Below are 24,820 nucleotides of genomic sequence, written 5' to 3'. Positions count from 1 at the left end.
TGCTTCCTCTACTATTTTACTAGTAAACAGATATGCCACTATTTTGCTTTGGGCTAGATTATGTAAACAAGGCTGACCCAATTGATACTAAATAAAAGATATTTAGAGTGGTTTAAAATTGCTGTCTCTCTACAGCAGTAAGAGAGTCCTTTTCCTAGGCCTTGTTGAATTCTCAAATATAGTTTGAGTTGTTAAAAGACATGTTCTATGAAAGTACAAGATGTATATATTTGATAAACAACACATACAGTTAAGAAAGATCAAATAATAACAGTCCTGTAATAAAGTACGGTTTCCTAAAAAGGATAAAAACCTTAATTTTCACTTCTGCTTTATGATGTGACGGAGAGAATACGGTGTTTCCCCAAAAATGAGACCTAACCGGAAGATAAGCCCTAGCGTGATTTTTTCGGATAACATCTCCTGAACATAAGCCCTAATGCGTCTTTTGGAGCAAAAATTAATATAAGACCTGGTCTTATTTTCGGGGAAACACGGTATAATTTCTTTGGTTTTAGTCTTTTAAAAAAATAAACCTAAGTATCAATAGGAAAGGTACTATGAATTCTATTTGAAGTAAGGGACCAGAAAAAAACACAAACCTTTATTTCAAAATGATTTGGTTGATGTATAATTACCTCTGTACTAATATCATGATATTGAGTTGAAGCTGCCCCGCACTTGAGCCTGAATTTTGCCACCAGTTGTTCAAAGTCTTTAACTTCACTGAAGCGAAAAGCTGTTTTTCCTTTGATGCTAATGATGACAGATTTGCTGGAATCATTTGTCTTCTCTATAGCGAAGACCTGGGGGATAAAACATAGTATAAATGAATCACATTTTCCCTTGTTGCTGACACCTTCAGGCAAAATGTGTTTAGCTTACTCTTTTGTGGATAAAAGTTTAGGTCCCTGGTATGACTAAGAAACAGACTTTGCGTACCACTGATACAAGTAACCTCAGTGTGAGTTATTTCACTTCTTAAGGAAAAGGTGTAACTAACATGTTGCCTTTAAAAATGACAATACAAATGTAAAAACTCAGTGCTGCATTGCCAATATCTTATTTCTGACTTCCATAAAAGCTATCAATTCTATTCTTTTTGACTGTGCATATCAAAAGTGATAGTCTAAGTTTTGATATTCATGCCACAAGTGTCTGAGTGATCATGTTCCACTTTGTGTCATCCTAATAAACCCTTATGTTGTTTCTAAATTTTTTATTTGTTCTATTTTCACTTTCAACAAGAGCTATTAAGGATCTTATCCTAGTATTCTTATATTGAAGACTGGAACTCTTATCCTGAAGAATAATGCTGAACTTCAAAAAATGATTATTTAAAAATTACTAAAAGGATGTTATATACTGAGTTTTTAATAACTTACAGAACTAAAGGGCATTTTACTCTGTGAATGATAACATTTTCAAACCAAAAAACTGATAAGTAACCAAATTTACATTACCTCTCGAAATGGAATGATTACACTACATAGATTGCCATCCTGGCTAGTAAAGCAGATATAGTTTTCAGAAATGCACATTTTGCCACGAGCATTGAAGTGGCTGAATGGTACCCATAAGAAACATTCATGCACTTCTTTCAAAATTTCTTCTTTGGGCAGTCTGAAAAAAGCATTAAACTGCTCACTGTGGGCTCGATCTTCCAGACCTCTGCAGGAAAGAAAAAAAGGTGGGGGTATAGCTTAAATAATGACATTTATTTATTTATTTATTTATTTATTTATTTATTTATTTATTTAATTTTATTTTATTAGTTTCAGGTGCACAAGACAAAGCAAAACTTAGACGTTTATCATTTATATCCCTCACACTGTGTGAACCCCCCTGCCCCTATCCACTATCCCTCTGACCTCGCACAGAACCAATACATTTCCACTGTCTCTATTCCTAATGCTGTACTCCGCTTCCTGTAACAATATACATACAAATATATAAATATACATACATATATATATATTTATATAAAATTACAGTTGGCATTCAGTATTGTTCAGCTTCAGGTGTACTGTGCAGAGATCAGGCATCTACATCATCCCTGAGGTGGTCTCCCAAATGGGACAAATGTCCATCGGATACACTACAACATCTTTACATTATTGATTACGTTCCCCAAATTAATTTTCAAAACCCCGTGGCCATCTTGTGGTTACCGACTATTTTCTAAACTTCTAACCTTCCCCTTATCCCCACCCCCTAAGAAACTGTGGTTCATTGATACAATGGAGTATTACGCAGCCATAAAGAAGAAAGAAATCTTACCATTTGCAACAACATGGATGGACCTAGAGAACATTATGTTAAGTGAAATAAGTCAGAAAGAGAAAGACAAATACCATATGATCTCACTTATATGCGGAATCTAAAGAAAAGAATAAGTAAATGAACTAATCAGAAAGAGTTTTGGAGACATAGAGGAAAACCTGAGGGTAAATAATGACTTTCAAAGTGAACATATGCCTATGTTGATTCATCTAAATGCACTGTAAAGCAGAAAGATTAAACACTATGTGCGATGTTCTTCAACAAATTATAAAATGGAAGAAACACACTGATTCCTAAAAAAATTCATTTTGTTTATTCTCTTTTCCAATTTTATATTATTAGTGGATTACAATGCACAAAAAGTTAGAGAAGACAGAGGTCTTCAAACCATCTGTTAAGGGGTGATTTGCTATAAGATTATATTATTATTATATAGTCATGTGAAAGTGGATATGGCTAAAACCAATCTTGGCAGACAATAATTGTTATATCTGGTTATCAGAAAATCAAGAGAGTTAATCATTTCAAACAAAATGAAATAATGAAAATTTATGGCATCAAAATTTAAACAGGAAAAATAGTGCATAAAAGATAATATTAAAACTAAGTGAAGCAAAAATGGAAATGGATGTTTAAAAAATCTAAAGTACAGGCAAGATAAAACAACACTTCTTGACCAGAACAGGACATAGGATAGGTCTCAATAAAAACAGATGAGTGGTTTGGTGCTATATAAATATATAAAGAATAAGTGCTTAAAAAAGTACAATTTTTTTATTGTACTTCATAAAAATGGAGTATGAGATACACCTCTGGAAATCTCCAGTGGAATTTACAACAAAGTGAACAACGATAATTCCACAAAGGACTCTGTGCGCAGCAGACAGGTAAGGCTAAGACACACACAGCTGAAATCACCTAAAGGTGGGCACACTGGACAAGCAGAAGAGGAGGAAAGGGGGAAGTACAGTCACGTGGGCTGGGCTGGCGCAGGAGCAGACCTGAGTTCAGTGCTCTGAGCTCCCTGCATCCCGGAGCTACTGCAGTCATGGGAGAGGGAAGAACTCGGACTGCTAGGGCTCCGTTTATGGCCCACAGTCCTGCCTGAGGGATCAGCATGTTAACACGGCTGAACACAGTGCACACGGCAGAGACCTCTGAGCAAAGACTGAGGGAAGAAGGGTGAAAACAGCAGTTTAAGCCCTCACTGCCTAGCAGAGGGCGGAAGGCTTAGGCTCAGAGCCTAGCCACCCCCTCCCCACCCTCCAAGAGCTCGCCCCACCCCCACCCTCCCAATGCTAGAAGCTGAACAGTAGCAGTGTCAGATCAAAAGAACAGAATATTTGCAGTTCTGAGAACTGAGGCCCTCAGCCATGGAATTGCAGCCTAACTGGTTCCGGCAAAGGGGAGGGAGCCTTGGGTGAAGGACTGGCTGTGCTGGTGGTCACTGCTATTGCTCTGGGCCACCTCTCACAGCCCACCCTGCCCCAGCCCCCACCTATCTGGGTGGATCCCTGCAGGAGTAAACAGAGTCACTGAAACACACTGGCCCTGAAGCTGATGCAGGAAGAGCTTTGAAACTTCAGAAGCTCTCCACATCATCCCATGGAGGTGATGTCCTGTGACCCAGGCGACCTTTTCACAGAGGAGAAGCCTGCCTTCCAGGGAATCCCCCCGTGGCGAGAGAAGCCGGAACAGTGCAGAGAAAATATAACACTACAGCATGGGAGAGAACAAAAGGCTGCAGTCAGAGAGAAAATAAAACATTTTACCAACACCTACTGAAAAACAAAAGAAAGATCTCTTCCTATCAGCCTGTTGCAGAAGCCAATCCTGTAGATGCCTAGGAAGAGAAATAATAATTCATTAATTGCCATGAATAACCAAGGTAACAAGACAGCACAAAAGAAAATGAAGACTCCAGAAAATGAACTTAAAGACATGGAAATATGTGATTCAAATGACAGAGAATTCAAGATTGCAGTTCTGAAAAAACTCAACGAGATGCAAGAAAACACAGGCAGTTTAATGAACTCAGAAACACAATCAAAGAACAAAATGAACATTTTACCAAAGAGATTGAAATTTTAAAAAAGAACCAAATAGAATTTCTGGAGAGTAAGAACTCGGTGGAAGAAATGAAGAATGAAATGGCCAGCTTGGGTAACAGAGTTGCCCAGAGGGAGGAAAGAATCAGTGATACTGAAGATAGAAATCTGGAAATGACACATATGGAAGAAGAGAGAGACTTGAGAGTTACAAGAAATGGAAGAACTCTAAAAGAACTTTCTGACTCCTTCAGAAAGAACAATATAAGAATAATGGGCATACCAGAAGGAGAGAAAGAGTGAAGGGAACAGAGAGTATATTCAAACAAATAGTCAACCAGAACTTCCCAAACTTGTGGAAAGAACTGGATCCTCGAATCCAAGAAGCAAACAGAACACCTAATTACCGCAACACCAACAGGCCTTCTCCAAGGCACACTGTATTGAAGGTGTCAAAAACTAATGATAAAGAAAGAACCCTCAAGGCAGCCAGGGAAAAGAAGATGGTAACCTACAAAGGGAAGCCCATTCGATTATCATCAGATTCTGCAGCAGAAACTCTACAAGCCAGGCGGAAATGGAATAAAATATTCAAACTGTTGAAAGAGAGAAATTATGAGCCAAGAATAATATATCCAGCAAAGATATCCTTTAGATGTGAAGGAGGAATAAAGACCTTTCCAAACATACAGAAACTGAGGGAATTTTCTAACACACGACCTGCATACAAGAAAAACTGAAGGAAGCTATTTGACCTGAAACAAAAAACAAAAGAATACAAAACCATGAGTAGTATTATGAACAGACAGAAGCAGGAAATGGCAACCCCTACACCGAATAGGACACTATACACTTAAACATAACATACAGGGTAAAAAAGGAAAAGAAAAAAACAACAACACTTACAAAAAGAGGAAAAAGACAACTTGCTACTGCAGCACAGAAAGTAACTCACAGCATAAACAGGGATAATTGGTGCCAACAAAAACGTAAAAGAGGAGAGAGTAAAGGTTGAACTGGCACAAGAGAATGGAGAAAGCAAGCATACTGAAGTAAATGGAATACTCTAAATATCAAACTTTCTTTTGCATAAACTTAATGGTAATCACTCAAAAAAAATCCAGAATTGAAATATATAACATAAAAAAGAGAAGAGATGGAAAAATCATAGAATACCACCACACTGACATAACAGACAGCAAAAAAAGGTGAAGAAACAATGGAGACACCATCCTACCAGAGATAGATTGATAGGAAATTCCCACATATCAATAATCACCCTAAATGTAAATGGACTGAACTCGCCAATAAAAAGGCACAGAGTAGCACATTAGATCAAAACACTAAACAAACGTATGCTGCCTCCAAGAGACACATCTCAGCTGCAAGGGAAAATAAAAGACTCAAAGTGAAAGGGGGGAACTGACACTCCAAGCAAATGGTTTCCAGAGAAAAGCAGATGTAGTCATACTGATATCAGATGAAACAGACTTCAGGATAAAAAAGGCAACAAGAGACAAAGATGGACATTTGATAATGATAAAGGGGACTATACAACAAGAAGATATAATAGTCATCGATAGTTATGCCCCCAATCAGGGAGCATTGAAACATACCAAGCAACTACTAACAGAACTAAAGGGAGAAATTGACCAAAACACAATTATAGTAGGAACCTAAGTACATCATTGACAGCTATGGATAGATCATCCAAACAGAAAATAAATAATGAAATATCAGCCCTAAATGACACATTAGATGAAATGGACATAACTGACATTTATAGAGCATTACATCCTACAACATCAGACTATACATTCTTTTCTAGTGTAAATGGAATATTCTCAAGGACAGACCATATATTGGGACATAAAATCAACCTCAGCAAATTTAAGAAGACTGAAATCATACCAAGCATATTCTCTGATCACAAGACTGTGAAATTGGATAGCAACTCCAGAAAGAAAGCAGGAAAAAACACAAATACATGGAGATTAAACAACACACTTTGAAAGAACGACAAGGTCAAAGAAGAAATGAGAGGAGACACCAAAAGATACATAGAAACAAATGACAATGAAAATACACCCTACCAAAATTTTGGGGATGCAATGAAAGCAGTTTTAAGAGGGAAATTTATACCATTACAGGCCTATCTCAAGAAATAAGAAAAATCCCAAATAACCTCACATTACACTTTAAAGAACTAGAAATAGAGGAACAAATGAAACCCAAAGTCAGCAGAAGGAAGGAAATAATAAAAATCAGAGCAGGACTAAATGAAATGGAGAACAAAAAGACAATAGAAAACAGTAACGCAACAAAGAGCTGGTTCTTGGAAAAGATTAATAAAACTGACTAACCTTTGCGTAGAGTCACTATGATAAAAAGAGAAAAGACACAAATAAATAAAATCAGAAATGAAAGAGGGGAAGTTATCACGGACACCACAGAAACACAAAGGATCATCCAAGAATACTATGAAGGACTATATGCCACCAAATTCAATAACCTAGAAGAAATGGACACGTTCTTAGAAACATATAGCCTTCCTAGGCTGAATCACGAAGAACTGGAAAATCTAAATAGACTGATCCCCAGTAAGGAAATTGAATCAGTCATCTGAAACCTTCTGAAAAGCAAAAGTCTTGGAACAACAGATGGCTTCACTAGTGAATTCTGCCAAACATTCAAAGAGGATCTAATACCAATCCTACTCAATCTCTTCCAAAAAACTGAAGAAGAGACCATACTCCCTAACTCATTTTATGAGGCCAATATTACCCCGATACCAAAACCTGGTAATGATAACAGAAAAAAAGAAAATTACAGACCGGTATCTCCAATGAATACAGATGTAAAAATCCTAAACAAAATTCTAGCAAATCGAATGCAAGAATGCATTAAAAAGATTGTACATCACAACAAAGTGGGGTTCATCCCAGGGGTACAAAGATGGTTCAACATCTGTAAATCCATCAATGAGATATACCACATAAACAATATAAAGGACACACATTATATGATTATATCAATAGATGCAGAAAAAGCATTTGATAAGACACAATATCCATTTATGATTAAAACACTTAATAAATGGGTATAGAAGGAAAATACCTTAACATTATACAGGCCATATAGGACAAACCCTCAGCTACCACTATAGTTAACGGTGAAAACTGAAGCCCAATGTTCTATGTTCAGTAACACAACAGGGCTGTCTCCTATCATCTCTGCTTTTCAACACAGTACTGGAAGTGCTCGCCAGATCAATCAGACAAGAGAAAGGAATAAAAGCATCTAAATTAGGAATGGAGAAGTTAAATTGTCACTTTTTGCCGATGACATGATGCTATATATATATATCCCTAAAGACTCCACCAAAAAGCTTTTAGAAAAAATAAACGAATATAGTAAAGTTGCCAGCTACAAAATCAACCTACAAAAGTCCCTTGATTCCTATATACTAACAATGAAATCTCAGAAAAAGAAATAAAAATAAAAAAAAAATTCCGTTTGCAATTGGAACAAAAAGAATAAAATACCTAGGAATAAACTTCACCAAGGATGTGAAGACTTATACACTGAAAACTATAAGACATTTTTAAAAATAAATTTAAAAGACACAAAGAAATGGAAAGACATTCCGTGCTCATGGATTAGAAGAATCAACATAGTTAAAATGGCCATATCACCCAAAGCAAAATACAGATTTAATGCAATCCCAATCAAAATCCCAATGGAATTTTTTAAAGAAAGAGAATCAAAAAAATCATCAGACTTGTATGGAACCATAAAAGACCTCGAATAGCCAAAGCAATCCTAAAAACAAGGAACAATGCTGGAAGTATCACACTCCCTGACTTCAGCTTGTACTACAGGACAATAATAATCAAAACAGCATGGTAGTGGTAGAAAAACAAACACAGAGACCAATGGAATAGAACTGAGAACCCAGAAATAAACCCACATAAATATGGACAGAAAATTTTTGACAAAGAAGCCAAAAATGTACAATGGAGAAAAGACAGCCTCTTCAATAAATGGTGCTGGGTAATTGGTAAGCCATGTGCGAAAGTTGAAACTAGACTGCTATCCGTCACCATGTGCCAAAATTAACTCAAAAAGGATCAAAGACCTAAACGTGAGATCTGAAACAATAAAACTCATATAAGAAAACATGAGTGCTAAACTTATGAACCCTGAGTTCAAAGCACATTTTATGATTTTGACCCCAAAGGCTAGGGAAGGAAAAGCTAAAATAAATGAATGGGACTATATCAAACTAAAAAGCTACTGGACAGCAAAAGAAACCATTGACAAAAGAAAGAGGCCACCAACTGAATGGGAGAAGATTTTTGCAAACAATGCCTCCGATAAGGGGCTAATATCCTAAATATATAAGGAACTCATATAACTCAACAACAAAAAAACCCCCAAACAATCCAATTAAAAAATGGGCAGAGGACCTGGACAGACATTTCTTCAAAGAGGAATACAAATCGCCAATAGACATGAAAAAAATGTTCAACATCACTAATCATCAGAGAAATGCAAATAAAAGCACAATGTGGTATCACCGCACACCAGTTACAATGGCTATCATCAACAGTACAAATAGTAACAAGTGTTGGAGAGGCTTTGGAGAAAAAGGAACCCTCATACATTGTTGGTGGGAATGCAGATTGGTGCAGCTGCAATGGAAGGCAGTGTGGAGGTTCCTCAAAAAATTAAGAACACACTTAACATCTGACCCAGAAATGCCTCTCCTGGGTATCTACCCAAAAATCTGAAAACATTTATCCGTAAAGGTGTATGTGCTCCAATGTTCATTGCAGCTTTACGGTGCTGAAGACATGGAAGCAACCAAAGTGTCCTTCGATAGATGAATGGATAAAGAAGTTGTGGTATATATATACACAAAGGAATACTATTCAGCCATAAGAAAAGATGAAATAGTATCATTTGCAACAACATGGATGGATCTTGAGATTATTATGCTGAGTGAAATAAGTCAGATAGAAAAAGTACAGAACCATATGATTTCACTGATATGTGGTATATAAAACTGAAAACAACAAAAGAACAAGACAAACAAATGATGAAAAGACAAACTCATAGACACAGAATAATTTAGTGGTTCCCAGGGAGGAGGGGGGAGTGGAGTGGTAGATGAGGGTAAAGGGGATCAAATATATGGTGATGGAAGGAGAACTGACTCTGGGTGGTGAACACACAGTGTGATATATAGATGATGTATTACAGAATTATACACCTGAAATCTATGTAACTTTACTAACAATTTTTACCCCATCAACTCTAATTAAAAAAAAAATAGTACAGTTTTTCTAGAGGCAGTAAACACTTGAGCTAAGCAGCAATGCCATCTGGGGTAGTTAGTAAATTATGCAAGTTCTAACTCAAAGCCAACAAAGTTAAAACTAAATTTATCCTCCCAGCATATACTATTTGAATATGAGGCACTTCATCATATCTTTCAAAATAATTCTGATAAATATGAAGAGACAACCATATTAATTTTTACCCCACTTAAAGAGTAATTTGGTGGGTTATTTCCCTATTACTTAAAAGAGTAGGTGTATTTATATCAATGAAAAGATGTCCATGATATATTATTTTAAGTGGGGGGAAAAAAGCAAATTGTAGGATATATGATGTTTAACCCAATTCGTGGTTTTTTTTGCAAATATTTTTAAATTCATGCATTAAAAAGCTTGGAAGGATATACACTGATTTTAATTATTGTTATTATGTTTCTGTGTTGTTATACATATTTGGAAAAACAGTAAGCCAAAGCAATAAAGACATTTCATTTCATAAAAATGTCATCTGGGGACTAAGTCTAAATAAGCTGTTGTTCCTTTCAACTTACTAGAGAAAAAGGATTTAGATATATTTGATTTTCAATAGGCTCTCTTAAAAATGCAGAGACAAAAATGCATGTCCTATATCTCATTTAAATATCACTGTCCTAATGAATAACTCATTGATAGATGGCCTTTTAGAGGACATTTTAAGGGAAATAAAACTGCTAAATAGTTTATTTATGGTGGCCAATCAAGAAACAAACTACGAAAACAAATGCCCAACTACAACATAAGTAGGATTCTTAATTTTATAGAGTTCTATTCATAAGTCATGCACACTGGGACCTAATTTTGGTAATAGGTGTGAAAAATTCACCTCAATGATCTATTTTCCAGAAAAGCAGGCAGGCTCACAAAGGAATTCTTATGCATATAGTTTAGGAATGGTTTAGGAATAGGCAAGAGGAACGATTATACCCAGTTAGAACTATATAGTAATCATACAGCCAAGCGGATCACTTATCCTGGTTTATCTATAGGACCATGGCTTAGGTTCCTCTTACACTTTCCCATTTAGTCTATACCCTCATTCTCCTTGTCAGAAGCGGCTTTTACTAGCTATTTCTGGATCCTCTCTTCTCTCTGCCCCCCTTTGGCATGCTCATTTCAGTCAAATGTTCTTAGTGTTGAGCAGGACGAAAGAGTCAGTTTCAGCAAACCAAGGAGAGTGGCAAACACCTATTGGACAAATACTTCTGATGCAGGCACTAATAATGATTAACATTTATCTACTGCTTTATATTTTACAAAATGCTTTCATACATTATATTGCTCATTGCAGGTAGAAATGACAGATGAGAAAACAGAGGTGCTGAGAGATTAGTACTTGTACAAGGGTTGTTCTACTCTCATTCTAAAGCCCATGGCTCCGCTGACTACACTAACTTGCCTCTTCATAAAAAACAAAACATAAAAAACAAAACAAAGCAAAACAACAACAAAAAAGAGCTCTTTCTAAATTATATTTGAAAATAATACATTTAACAATTTCAGACCCAAAACTATCTATACTACTCATAGAAATTTAGAGTTAGACTAAGAACACACACAAATCTCTACATTTCAAAAAGCACTCCAGGGCAAATCCTACTGGGATCTCAAGAAATAATTTTCAAACCTAACTTCTATTGTTTCTTAGGATTCAATTTCAGGGTGAGGATACTACCTGTGAAATGCATATGAATAAACTAAAACACACACACGCACACACATTGATAACTAACTCCAAAGAAAAACTATCATGTAATATAGAACAGTTAACTTTTACCGCTAATTAATGCTACTGTTCTTTGGTCAAGCAATTCTTTAAAAAGTAAGTATTAATTAAGCTTTGAATACCTTTTGGTGATTTGTAGAGGATCATCAAGGATTGGGTCATCATCAAATGTTTCCTTATCAAAAAGTCTCTTTATAGCATAGTTTGCCAGCTGTTCCATCAGAAGGTATGTTTCATTAATATGCAAAAACATTGAAAAGTAGTGACTCTCCCCTTGGGAACACACATGAATACTCTCTGTCAGTATGACATTTGAAGTCTTTTCAAGTTTTGAGACTGCATCCCAGGAGATAATGAGTTTTACTGCAATAAGAGTTATAAGCAGATACCATTAAATTTCTCAATATTTATTAATGCTTATCAATCAGGTCTTTTGAAACAATATTTAACTATTTGAAAAATGCTATGAACAACTAACATACTTGCATGCAAGATCAGTTATAATTTTGAGTCATAACCATGAACACACAATAATTGGTAACTCTAGAAATAGATACATACCATATTTAGCCATGTATAATGCACACTGTTTTGCCCAAATTTGTGAGGGAAAAATAAGGGTACGAATTATACATGGGTAGTACTAATTCTGTATCTATATAAATGCTTTTAATTCTTTTATTTACGCTAATGAGTTAAAAGTGTAACTCTAGAAATCAATAACGATAGCTATATGCAAAATAATACCCTGGAATACGATGATCGGTTTTGTTGAACTTACGACAAACTTGCAATGATGAAGAGTTCTTGGCCTTCTATGATACGTAAATTTGTTACCGGTATATAACATTTCTTTTACCATAATATGTTAAAAAATAAATGCTATAATTCCTTTATAATACAAAAAACAAGTACCTAAATGTAAACAAATGAACATTTGAATTAAAAAATTAAAACGAAAGATTTTTTTCCCTGAAAGTTTGGGCTAAAAACGAGGGTGTGCATTATACACAGGAGCACATTTTGCATGGCAAAATACAGTAATTCTAAAGATTTCTAAAAATATGACTTGATATTTAAATCTGTTACTTTACATAATTACTGATATACAAGCTACATGTGTACTATCAACAGTACTGTTTTATTCTTCTTTGTAGCTGTGGGACATTAGGTACTATGGCTACTATATTTATATTGTATATTTAAAACAAGGATTAAAACATGGACTGAGGAAGGCGGGTAGTTTAGAACAAGGGAAAAAAGGAGTTATACTCATATGTCACCATCACCATTTAATATTCATTCACTTCCCACAATATGCAAGGCATTCTATACATATTTCTAATGATTCCTACATTAAGCAACCAGCCTAAAAAGGATACTTTCTTTAGATGAAGTGAAATGTCAATGTACAATTTAATTACCCTTAATATCAATCATATTGTTTATATATAACCTAACACCACCAAGGAGTTGAGAGTTCCTCAGCAAGTTCAAAGTCATGGTAAGCAATAGAAACCACTTACTTTCTGATCCCAACAAAAAAGAATAGAAGCTCAGAAAGTTGGTGCTGAGATACAGCCAACCCTGACAAGGAACCCGTCCTTTCCAATAACTGCATGAGTAATAGGTCACTAACTTCTCCTGCTCTGGTAAACCAAAACATTTTTCAAATTTCAAAAGGGCTTCTCGAAATTTCTCAGGATCATCTTCTTTTGCAAAAGACTGTTTTCCCTCTTCAGCAATTAATCCCTAAGGGAGACAAAATATTTTCTGAAAATTAATAATTACCTACTAACAAAAATATATTTTATATGTAAACAGTTCATTGAACACAACTGTGTATATCTATGCAGGTACATGTATCATATGTATATATGTGTATTACATACTTAGGGTAGAGATAACCAGATGTTCTTTAATTTTGTCATTAGGCTTTTTCCAATGCCTCATAAACAGCTACGAAAAATACAGGTGCTAAATACTGTATTGATTGGGTGAAGGGTTCAAACTCCAAACTCAAGAGACAGTGAAATGAAAATATCCCTACGACAACTCACAAGGGCACCAAAGACTAACCACTGACTACAATTTTCTTTAGCACTGATTATGACATTCATATGTGTGCTTCTGATAATCCTGAAAGGTGCCAATAAAACAATGACCTTCCATGCAGCCCGTGATCCTCAAATAAGTGGGAGAAAGATTTTTGTATTCCATCTATAAATTATATCCATGCCACTTACTCTTATCTTTCCTTGTACAAAATTAGTAATATCTTCATTTGAATCAAACACAGATAAGGTCTTCATGATATTTTGTTCCAACCAATCCCAGTGTTTCGTTATTTCTTCTCTGTTGGCTCCTGATTAATAATGAAAGAGAATAAAAGACTCAAGAAAAACTCCGCAATGAAAGTGTTCTCGATATTTTCACACTTAGTTTAATAAAATTATAAAAAAATGCATTTGCTCATTTTCAAAAATTATGATCATAAAAATGTATTAGTTATTCTCTACTTCGTCCCTATTATTTCGCTTAGCATAATAACCTCAAGATCTATTCATGTTGTCACAAATGGCACTATTTCATCTTTTCTTATGGCAGAACAGTATTCCATTGTGTATGTATACCACATCTTTATCCAGTCATCTATGGAAGAACACTGGTGGGCATGAACACTATTTTTCATTATAAATAAAAAGAATAAAATAGTCAATGAAAGAGGAGAAAAGTAAATACAACTTGAGAAAAGATAAAATTCTGAAAACAAGATGCCAGTAACTACTGCCTAAAATAATGAGTATCTTTTAAGAGAATATATAGAGTAGCAGAACACAAATATACATAATTTAATCCTTGGACTTCAAATAATAGTATTGTTCCTATAATCTGTGTGACTGTAAACAGCATGCACATGGCAAGCCTATGCTCACTGTGGATTTCAACTGTGGCAACTCTATTTCAGAAGATATGTAGCCTTTGCCCAGAGTCACCCTTAAATTAAAAGACCTAGTCATTACTGGTGCAGCCACTATGGAAGGCAGTGTGGAGGTACCTCAAAAAATTAAAAATAGAATTACCATATGACTCAGCAATCCCTCTCCTGGGTATAGACCCCAAAAATCTGAAAACATTTATCCGTAAAAATATATATGCTCTGATGGTCATCGCAGTGTTATTTATGGTGGCCAAGACATGGAAACCACCAGTGTCCTTCCACAGATGATTGGATAAAGAAGTTGTGGTATATATACACAATGGAATACTGCTCTGCCATAAGAAAAGATGAAATCGTGCCATTTGTGACAACATGGATAGATCTTGAGATTATTATGCTAAGTGAAATAAGTCACACAGAAAAAGTCGAGAACCATATGATTTCACTGATATGTGGGATATAAAACTGAAAGCAACAAAGAAACAAGATAAAGAAAGAAAGAAAAACTCATAGACACAGACAACAGTTTAGTGGTTACCAGAGAGTAAGGGGGGGGAGGGGTATGGTAGATGAGGGTAAAGGGGGTCAAATATATGGTGATAGAAGGAGAACTGATTTTTGGTGGTGAACACACTAAGTGATATGTACATGATATATTACAGAATTATACACTTGAAACCTATGTAATTTTACTAACCATTGTCACCCCAATAAATTTAATAAAAAAAAAAATCAAAGGGCAAAAAAAAAAAAAAAAAAAAAAAAGAAATTTTATGAGTGGTTAGAAATTCTGTAGCCAAGGTTAAATCCATGTTACCTGCTGAATCAGGGTTAGGTGGCTTATTGAAGGTCAGATTAAATAAATTAGCTCTGGGTTGCTTTCGTTTGAAGAACATTTCTATATCTATCAATCTCTCCATAGAACCCACAAACCTTTAAGATTTCCCCAGCATTGTGGATTAGACAAATCTCAAGCAAAAGAAGTATCTTGACTTCTTAGTGTTTTAGGATATCCGGAGAGTGACACATTAAAAATTTATTAGAACGGCAAACTTGCCTATTTCCTACAATTCAGTTAGAAGTGTGTTCACGTTATTCAAGTCGCCATACCAAGTATAATAATTTTCTTTAATGAGCTACATATAAAAACCATGGGAGGGGACTCGGGGACGAGGCTTTGTGCTGGCGGGTAATGGGACACCCACGGCAGCAGTGCGGTACCAGGGAAGGGCTGCTGCTTGTGTGGCCCTGGCCACCTCCCCAGGCCCAGCCCTCAGTGACAAGGGAGCTCTGAAAGCCAAAGCTGGAGCCAGGCAAGGCCAGCCCTGACAGGGGAACCCGTGGGAGGGCTTCCTCCGACCCCCAGCCAGGCCGCCGGCCCCCTCCCTGAGGAGAGCAAACCGGGTGGTTACCCCACCAGAGTCATTTGGGTTGGTTGCCAACTCTGAACATATTGCAAACATCTGGGTCACAAGACTGCAGTATCTAATTTCTTATAGGAAACATACACTTGATATATTAGAAAGTAGCTAAGACAACAAGAGGATTTCTTGGGTTTCACAAATGTTTAGTGAAATTGATGCAGATAACCTGGGACATGTAACTCTGTGTAATATGGCACAGTATATCGAAAACCTCAATCCTGGTTTAAACACTAGCAAAACTGAGCTTAATTTCAAAGAACTGCACAAATTCAAGGACAAAGCTGGTACTGAAGTCACAAAGGAAGAATTTGTTGAGGTTTTCCCATGGGCTTTGTACTAGACCTGAAATCTATTTCCTTTTAGTTCAGTTTTCAAGCAATAGAAAACCACCCCAAACCCAAAGGATGAGGTGCCAAAGATGTGGTGGATCACTATGTCTATGTGCAAGTTCATGGAATCCCTGCTGACTGTGCAGAAGAAATGACAAAAACTGTGAACCAGCATGGAGATGCTCCCATTTTTGACGAAAGCTTTGAATTTCAAATCAAACTACTGGAACTGGCTGTGGTTCACTTTATAGTACTAGATGATGATGACACTGAGGGTGAATTTATTGCTTAGTGCACTATTCCTTTTGAATGTTTACAGACAGGCTACTGCCATGTCCCCCTGCAGTAACTGACTGGAGAGGTCCTAGCACATGCCTCTGTGTTTGTCCATGTGGCTATTACTAACCGAAGAGGAGGAGGGAAACCTCATAAAAGGGGCCTTTCTGAAAAGAAATCAGGGAATATGCAACTTCGAGAACACTGTGGATTAAAACTGTAGATGAGGTGTTCAAGAATACCCAGCCCCCTTTATGGGATGCCACTGCAGCATGCAGTGGTGTCACTCAAGCTCTGTGGTCTCTCCTCTGTGGCCAGTCTCGTGCAGTACATGCTGGTGGTGTCCTCCCCACCCCTGCTTTCTGGGGCCTGGTAACACACCCTGGGTGGTCCTGAATCTCAGTGAGCAGTATCCCACGATGGAGTTGCAGGGAATCATGCGTGAGGTTCTAAAGAAGACTGTAACAACTTATGACACGATGATCCAGTCCCTCAAGGCCTTGACTGAAAATGCAGATGCTGTGTATGAAGAGACTGCACAGTGTCAGAAGGCAGCCATGGAATCCCATCAACACTTGCACAGCATAGGTAACCAGGAAGGTTGGAAGGAACGAAAACTCCAAAAGAAGTGGAGAGCTTTACCTGGAATATTACCATCTTAAAGGGACAAGCAGCTCTTTTGAAATATGCCAAGAACCAGACTTTGGGGAACCTAAAACAAATCCATTATGCTGCTGTTTCATGTGGACTGAATAAACCAGGCATAGAAAATGCCAGAGCCTGGAAGTCACACCTGAAAAAACAAACAATGAACCTGGAGAATGAGGGAACTTCCTAGAAATCATTATGGAGTTTTAACTCTGGGATCAACTGTAGTCAAACAGAACATTTCCTTTGCACTAGTGAAAATAATATTTGGGATTTTAAAGCACAAACAGAATAGCTAATTACGGTATATTAAAACTGTGAATGTATGTAGCAATCTGGTGTGTGAAGGCAAATAAACTCTTTAACAAGAAATTATATTCCTGGTCTAAGTATGTTATATTTATATACAAACACATCATAACCCAGTTCCATTGTAAACAACATACTGTTCACTCTAGTTCCACCAAGGGAAAAAACACTTTCCTAACTGAAAACAATTTCTTAAGATGGAAATGGATTGTAATGCCAAATTCGTATTTATTGGAGAAAAAGCTAGTCTATGCATTTTATATATGTGTGATTGCTAGAGTCTCTGGGTTACCGATGATTCTCGTGGCATGCCTGTCGAGCCATAATTACTAAGGAGAATGTAAGTGGACAGATTTCCTGAATCTCCAGGAACCTTGCTAGGCTATGGAGTATAAGGAAAATGTGCAATTGGACTGAAGCTACTGGCTGAAGACATGTGCTGGGTATATATACGCTGTAAAAGAAACCAATATGGAAGCAACACATTGTAAATAGTTTTTCATTGTATGAAACAGTGTTCACAATAAAAATGTTTCATGATATTTCTAAAAAAAAGCCATGGGAAATTTTTAAGGCGTTTGTTCTGGTCCTTTATGTATAAGAAGCTTCATTAGTAGGTAACTACTATATTTCTGCATCAGGTCAATTTGGAGGAATAAGTTATATAATCATTATTTAAATAAAAAGTAGAAGAGACATTTTTTTCTAAATAATTTCTACCAACCAGATTTAAAGTCGAGGTTATTGGCGTCTCATAATGTCAGCTGGTGTAACGTCTTCTTCATTTTGTTTAAATAACATTCAATTTAAGAGAGCCAGAAGAAAACATTCACCAACAACACTGAGGGAATTTAGAGGGAGATGCAGAAAACAAGCCACACATCTTTAAAAATTAATTGTATGCTGTAGCTATATGTTCACAGATATAAACTATCCAAAAGTCACATGAATTTTTTAAAAAAAGTGTGTCTACTTGAGAAGAGAAGGGGAGAAAAGAGAGAGAAAAAGAAAAAGGCAGTTGTTCAATATTAAAAAGGCCAAAAATCTGGGATTCTAAGTTAGACCAACATTATAATGGCATCATAAAAAAAGTAAGCTGTCATTGCGTGTTTTTTGTTGTTTTTTTTCGGGGGGTTGCTTTATTAGGAAGAATTATCCTAATTCCTTTTCTACTCACAATATAAATATGTGGAAGGATCTGAACCTCCCAGCAGGAATGAATATGTAGCTTTACCTGAAAGACATCCTTTCATATTTCAAGTATTTCAAGAATATGATGTCTTTTGTGAGAAAATATGTGTGTAACTAAAGAAGATTCAATTTTTCAGGCTTACACTTTCTTAGGGGAGGACATTTATGTTTTGGGCATGATTCTCCTCATCTGAGTGATTACAGATGAAACAAAGTATTATTTCATGTGAAAGTTGTCATCTTCCCTGCAGTTAAGTGAAGCAGGAGAATTAAGCTGAAGAAAGGGGTCATACAGCAGCAGCAAAGACCAACATTTGCTCAGAAGCAGCCCTGCTGCAACACATGCTTCATTCAGGTGCCTCACACTAATTGATTTTTTAAAAAATCATAATAATCTGTAGCCTTTCTTAAGTAAACAATTAGAAGTCTTCCTATTCTCTCAAAGTAGAGTTGCACATTTAACTCATTTCTAAATCAAAACAACTGGGGATTATAAACACATCGATTCAATTTATTAGTACCCTTATTTGTTTGAATTATAGGTTTTAAAAATCATACTCACCACATGCAATTGACAGGTAAACTTGAGAATCTGGTGTCTGGTGTAGAATGCGAAATGGAGCTACTTTAGCAGTTGAGTCTAAGACTGAATCAAGAGTCCCAACAAGAAGCCCTGTTGTAATAAAGAGACTGTTGAAATAAGGATTTTACAAAACATAGTATCAATAGCACTTCATATGACAAAAAACAAAACAAAAAACAAAAAACAATGGATTTACTTTTTAAAATTCTAACTCAGTTTCCTTACAGAGGCTTTTCTTAAATAAAAAATATATATATATATATATATTCTGGATGAAGATATTACACTGTTTAGATGTGAGCAGTGCTTCAGAAAATGATCTTTCAATAAAATAAGTCAGGTTCAATTGTCCAAATCTCATGATATATTTATAGCACTTATATACCTCCTTTACAAGGTTCTGTATATAGCAGATAAGAATGTAGATTCTGGTACCAGAGACTACCTGAGTTTGAATCCTGGCGTTATAAAAATAAAATGAGTTATTGTTACATATAAAACATTTAGAACAATGCTTAGCACGTAGTAAAACCCTCAATGTTAGCTAATACTATTACATGAGAAAATCTTAGATATTTAAACAAGATAAAACTATGATTAAAATAATTAGGTAAAGGGGTGGCTGGTTGGCTCAGTTCGTTAGAGCACAGTGCCCATAACACCAAGGTCATCAGTTGGATTCCCATATGGGCCAGTGAGCTGCACCCTCTACAACTAGATTGAAAACAACGACTTGACTTGGAGCTGATGGGTCCTGGAAAAACACACTGTTCCCCAATAAAGATTTAAAAACAAATTGGTAAAGCGGTTTTCTTTTTAACAACTCTTAATTCAATTGGGAATTCAAGGCTTCTGATCAATTAGTTCCAATTTAATGATCTGATAATATTGGCTGCTCCTCCCTAAAACAAAGTTGGCTGTTTTCTTGAAAAACAAACTAATTTTTCCCTTAGGGTCTTTGCTAAGCAATTCTCTTTTTACCTGCAAATGCTAACGCATGTCTTCTACTAGCACAGTCCAGCTAATTTAAATTCGACATTTCCCCCATGAAGACTTCACTGGCAACCTCAAGCAATAATGCCTTCCTTTTCTCTGATTACTTACAGCACTTAAAGTCTATACAACACAACCTATCATTTTGATTATTAGGCCAGTTATAACAACTACTTGCTAAATGTTTCAGGTGTATTAATCTTGTCTTCTTACCTAGATTATCAATTCTCTGAGGACAATAACCACATCTTCTACCTCTGGGTTTGTATCCCTAACTTTTAACATATTGCTGAGCACAACAGGAGCAAAATTTGTTGGCTTTAACTCTATCAATGGGATGGCTGAAATATATAAATCTACCTCCCTTTTCTGGAAGCTTTGATTGGTTGAGTGTTGGTTTTGCTTCATGAGGCATTTATCTTTAATTTAGCATACAGATTTTTGAGAACAAAATTAAGTCAATTATAAAGCAGGTTTTTGGCTATTTTCCTATCTTTACCCACTTAAAAGGAGTTAAGATTTCAAGCAGGCTTTGAATGAGAATATAGGTAGGTTGGCAGATGTGAGGAAGTTATCATAAGCATAGCGGGAGGTAAATTAGAAGAGTAGGAGATAGAAGAAAGAGATAAAGAGAAATTTGGCTCAGCTAAAAGAAAAGAGTGGGAGAGTAGATATAGGAATTAGTAAAAAGCAAAAATAGGGGTCACAAAAGCAGCATGCATAATATCAATCAGCAACCTGACAGAGGGTTTTGATAGTGGGGGTAAAGTATTAAGAAAAAAGATTTGGCAATGGCAACATGTGAAGATGATAGAGAAAAGAAGTTATCTGATAGAAAAAAGTTACTGTATGAATTTTTGTTTAAAAGAACAGAACCAAAAGAGGTTAACTTTCTTCAGGTTGAAAACAGAAATCAAGTGTATGACTGTGTATGAGGTCTGCCAATTAAGTTCGTGAACTTGTTGCAATGATGTCGCTTACCTTTTTTTTTTTTTTAATTAAATTTATTGGGGTGACAATTGTTAGTAAAATTACATAGATTTCAGGTGTACAATTCTGTATTACATCATCTATAAATCCCATTGTGTGTTCACCACCCAGAGTCAGTTCTCCTTCCATCACCATATATTCGATCCCCCTTACCCTCATCTCCCACCCCAACCCCACACCCCTCTGGCAACCACTAAACTATTGTCTGTGTCTATGAGTTTCTGTTTCTCATTTGTTTGTCTTGTTCTTTTGTTGTTTTTGGTTTATATACCACATATCAGTGAAATCACATGGTTCTCTGCTTTTTCTGTCTGACTTGTTTCGCTCAGCATTACTCTCTCAAGATCCATCCATGTTGTCACAAATGTTCCTATATCATCTTTTCTTACTGCGGAATAGTATTCCATTGTGTATATATACCACAACTTCTTTATCCATTCATCTATCGAAGGACATTTTGGTTGTTTCGATGTCTTGGCCACCGTAAACAAAGCTGCAATGAACATTGGAGCACACGTGTCTTTATCTCTAAATGTTTTCAGATTTTTGGGTAGATACCCAGGAGAGGGATTGCTGGGTCATATGGCAATTCTATTCGTAATTCTTTGAGAAACCTCCACACTGCCTTCCATAACGGCTGCACCAGTCTGCATTCCCACCAACAGTGTATGAGGGTTCCTTTTTCTCCACAGCCTCTCCAACATTTGTTATTATTTGTCTTGTTGATGATAGCCATTCTGACTGGGGTGAGGTGATATCTCATTGTGGTTTTGATTTGCATTTCTCTGATGATTAGTGATGTTGAGCATTTTTCATATGTCTATTTGCCATTTGTATGTCCTCTTTGGAGAAATGTCTCTTCAAGTCCTCTGCCCATTTTCAATTGGGTTGTTTGTTTTTTGTTGTTGAGTTGCATGAGTTCCTTGTATATTCTGGATACTAGCCCCTTATCGGAGGCACTGTTTGCAAAAATCTTCTCCCATTCAGTTGGTGGCCTCTTTATTTTGTCAATGGTTTCTTTTGCTGTGCAGAAGCTTTTAAGTTTCATATAGTCCCATTCGTTTATTTTAGCTTTTACTTCCATTGCCTTTGGAGTCAAGTTCATAAAATGCTCTTTGAACCCAAGGTCCATAAGTTTAGTACCTATGTTTTCTTCTATGCAGTTTATTGTGTCAGGTCTTATGCTTAAGTCTTTGATCCATTTTGAATTAACTTTGGTACATGGTGACAAATAGCAGTCCAGTTTCATTCTTTTGCGTGGCTATCCAATTCTCCCAGCACCATTTATTGAAGAGGCTGTCTTTGCTCCATTGTATGTTTTAGCTTCTTTGTCAAAATTATCTGTCCATATTTATGTGGTTTTATTTCTGGGTTCTCAATTCTATTCCATTGGTCTATGTGTCTGTTTTTCTGCCAATACCATGCTGTTTTGATTATTGTAGCCCTGTAGTACAAGCCAAAGTCAGGAAGTGTGATACCTCCATTATTGTTCTTTTTCTTAAGATTGCTTTGGCTATTCGGGGTCTTTTGTGGTTCCAAACAAATCTGATGATTTTTGTTCTATTTCTTTAAAATATGCCATTGGGATTTTGATGGGGATTGCATTGAATCTGTATATTGCTTTGGGTAATATGGCCATTTTAACTATGTTGATTCTTCCAATCCATGAGCACGGAATGTCTTTCCATTTCTTTGTGTCTTCTTCAATTTCTTTCAAAAATGTCTTATAGTTTTCAGCATATAGGTCTTTCACATCCTTGGTTAAGTTTATTCCTAGGTATTTTATTCTTTTTGCTGCAATTGCAAAAGGAATTGTTTTTATTTCTTTTCTGAGATTTCATTGTTAGTATATAGGAAGGCAATGGACTTTTGTGCGTTGATTTTGTAGCCGCAACTTTACTGTATTAGTTGATTGTTTCTAATAGCTTTTTGGTGGAGTCTTTAGGGTTTTCTATATATAGCATCATGTCATCTGCAAAGAGTGATAATTTAACTTCTTCATTCCCAATTTGGATGCCTTTTATTTCTTTCTCTTGCCTGATTGCTCTGGCAAGGACTTTAACACTATGTTGAAAAGCAGAGGTGATAGGGGACATCCTGTCGTGTTCCTGAACGTAGAGCAAAGGGCTTCAGTTTTCTCCATTAATTATGAGATTAGCAGAGGGCTTGTCATATATGGCCTTTATTATGTTAAGGTATTTTCCTTCTATACCCATTTTATTAAGTGTTTTAATCATAAATGGATGTTGTATCTTGTCAAATGCTTTTCTGCATCAATTGATATAATCATATGATTTTTGTCCTTTATTTTGTTTATGTGATGTATCACATTGATGGATTCGTATGTTGAACCATCCTTGTGCCCGAGGATGAACCCCACTTGGTCGTGATGAATAATCTTTTTAATGCATTGTTGTATTCGATTTGCTAGAATTTTATTTAGGATTTTTGCATCGGTATTCATTAGAGATATTGGTCTGTAGTTTTCTTTTTTGTGCTGTCCTTACCAGGTTTTGGTATCAGGGTAATGTTGGCCTCATAAAATGAGTTAGGGAGTACTGTCTCTTCTTCAATTTTTGGAAGAGTTTGTGCAGAATTGGTATTAGATCCTCTTTGAAGGTTTGGTAGAATTCACTAGTGAAGCCATCTGGTCCCGGACTTTTGCTTTTGGGAAGGTTTTGGATGACTGATTCAATTTAGTTACTGGTGATCGGTCTGTTTAGATTTTCCAGTTCTTCATGGTTCAGCCTTGGAAGGCTATATGTTTCTAAGAACTTGTCCATTTCTTCTAGGTTGTTGAATTTGGTGGCATATAGTCCTTCATAGTATTCTTGGATGATCCTTTGTATTTCTGTGGTGTCCGTGATAACTTCCCTTTTACGTTTCTGATTTTGTTAATCAGTGTCTTCTCTCTTTTATCTTAGTAAGTCTAGCCAAGGGTTTGTCAATTTTGTTAATCTTTTCAAAGAACCAGCTCTTTGTCACATTAATTTTTTCTATTGTCTTTTTGTTCTCTATTTCATTTAGTTCTGCTCTAATTTTTGTTATTTCCTTTCTTCTGCTGACCTTGGGTTTTACTTGTTCTTCTTTTTCTAGTTCTTTAAGGTGTAACATGAGGTTATTTATTTGGGAGTTTTCTTGTTTCTTGAGATAGGCCTGTAATGAGATAAATTTCCCTCTTAAAACTGCTTTCGCTGCATCCCAAAAATTTTGGTAGGATGTATTTTCATTGTCATTTGTTTCTATGTATCTTTTGATCTCTCCTCTAATTTCTTCTTTGACCCAGTCCTTCTTTAAAAGTATGTTGTTTAATCTCCATGTATTTGTGTTTTTCCCCGCTTTCTTTTTACAGTTGATATCCAATTTCAAAGCCTTGTTATCAGAGAATATACATGGTATGATTTCAATCTTCTTAAATTTGTTGAGACTGATTTTATGTCCCAATATATGGTCTATCCTTGAGAATGTTCCATGTACACTAGAAAAGAATGTATAGTCTGATGTTTTAGGATGAAGTGCTCTATAAATGTCAATTATGTCCATTTCATCTAATGTGTCATTTAGGGCTACTATTTCGTTATTTATTTTCTGTTTGGATGATCTATCCATAGCTGTCAATGATGTATTTAAGTCCCCTAGTATAATTGTGTTTTGGTCAATTTCTCCCTTTAGTTCTGTTAGTAGTTGCTTGGTGTATTTGG

General features: G+C 36.0%; 1 protein-coding gene and 1 pseudogene across 2 annotated transcripts in view; one reads left to right on the top strand and one right to left on the bottom strand.

The window, feature by feature from the left end:
* Positions 1–24,820, bottom strand: part of TBC1D8B (TBC1 domain family member 8B) — a 69,635-nt gene that overhangs the window by 24,448 nt on the left and 20,367 nt on the right. For both annotated transcript variants that reach the window (XM_019717708.2, XM_019717709.2), the window contains exons 2-7: positions 19,116–19,226; positions 13,682–13,800; positions 12,962–13,187; positions 11,558–11,798; positions 1,464–1,671; positions 639–806 (exon numbers count right to left, since the gene is read on the bottom strand). In XM_019717708.2, coding sequence (XP_019573267.2) covers positions 639–806; positions 1,464–1,671; positions 11,558–11,798; positions 12,962–13,187; positions 13,682–13,800; positions 19,116–19,226 — 1,073 coding nt within the window. The remainder of the gene's footprint in view (positions 1–638; positions 807–1,463; positions 1,672–11,557; positions 11,799–12,961; positions 13,188–13,681; positions 13,801–19,115; positions 19,227–24,820) is intronic.
* On the top strand, positions 15,569–17,230 carry LOC141569708 (inactive phospholipase C-like protein 2 pseudogene; annotated as a pseudogene).

The sequence above is a fragment of the Rhinolophus sinicus genome, chromosome X (genome assembly GCF_036562045.2).
Source record: "Rhinolophus sinicus isolate RSC01 chromosome X, ASM3656204v1, whole genome shotgun sequence".
In the NCBI taxonomy this organism is placed as follows: Eukaryota; Metazoa; Chordata; class Mammalia; order Chiroptera; family Rhinolophidae; genus Rhinolophus; species Rhinolophus sinicus.
Note: the sequence above shows the minus strand (reverse complement) of the source record. Positions and strands in the feature narration are given on the sequence as shown.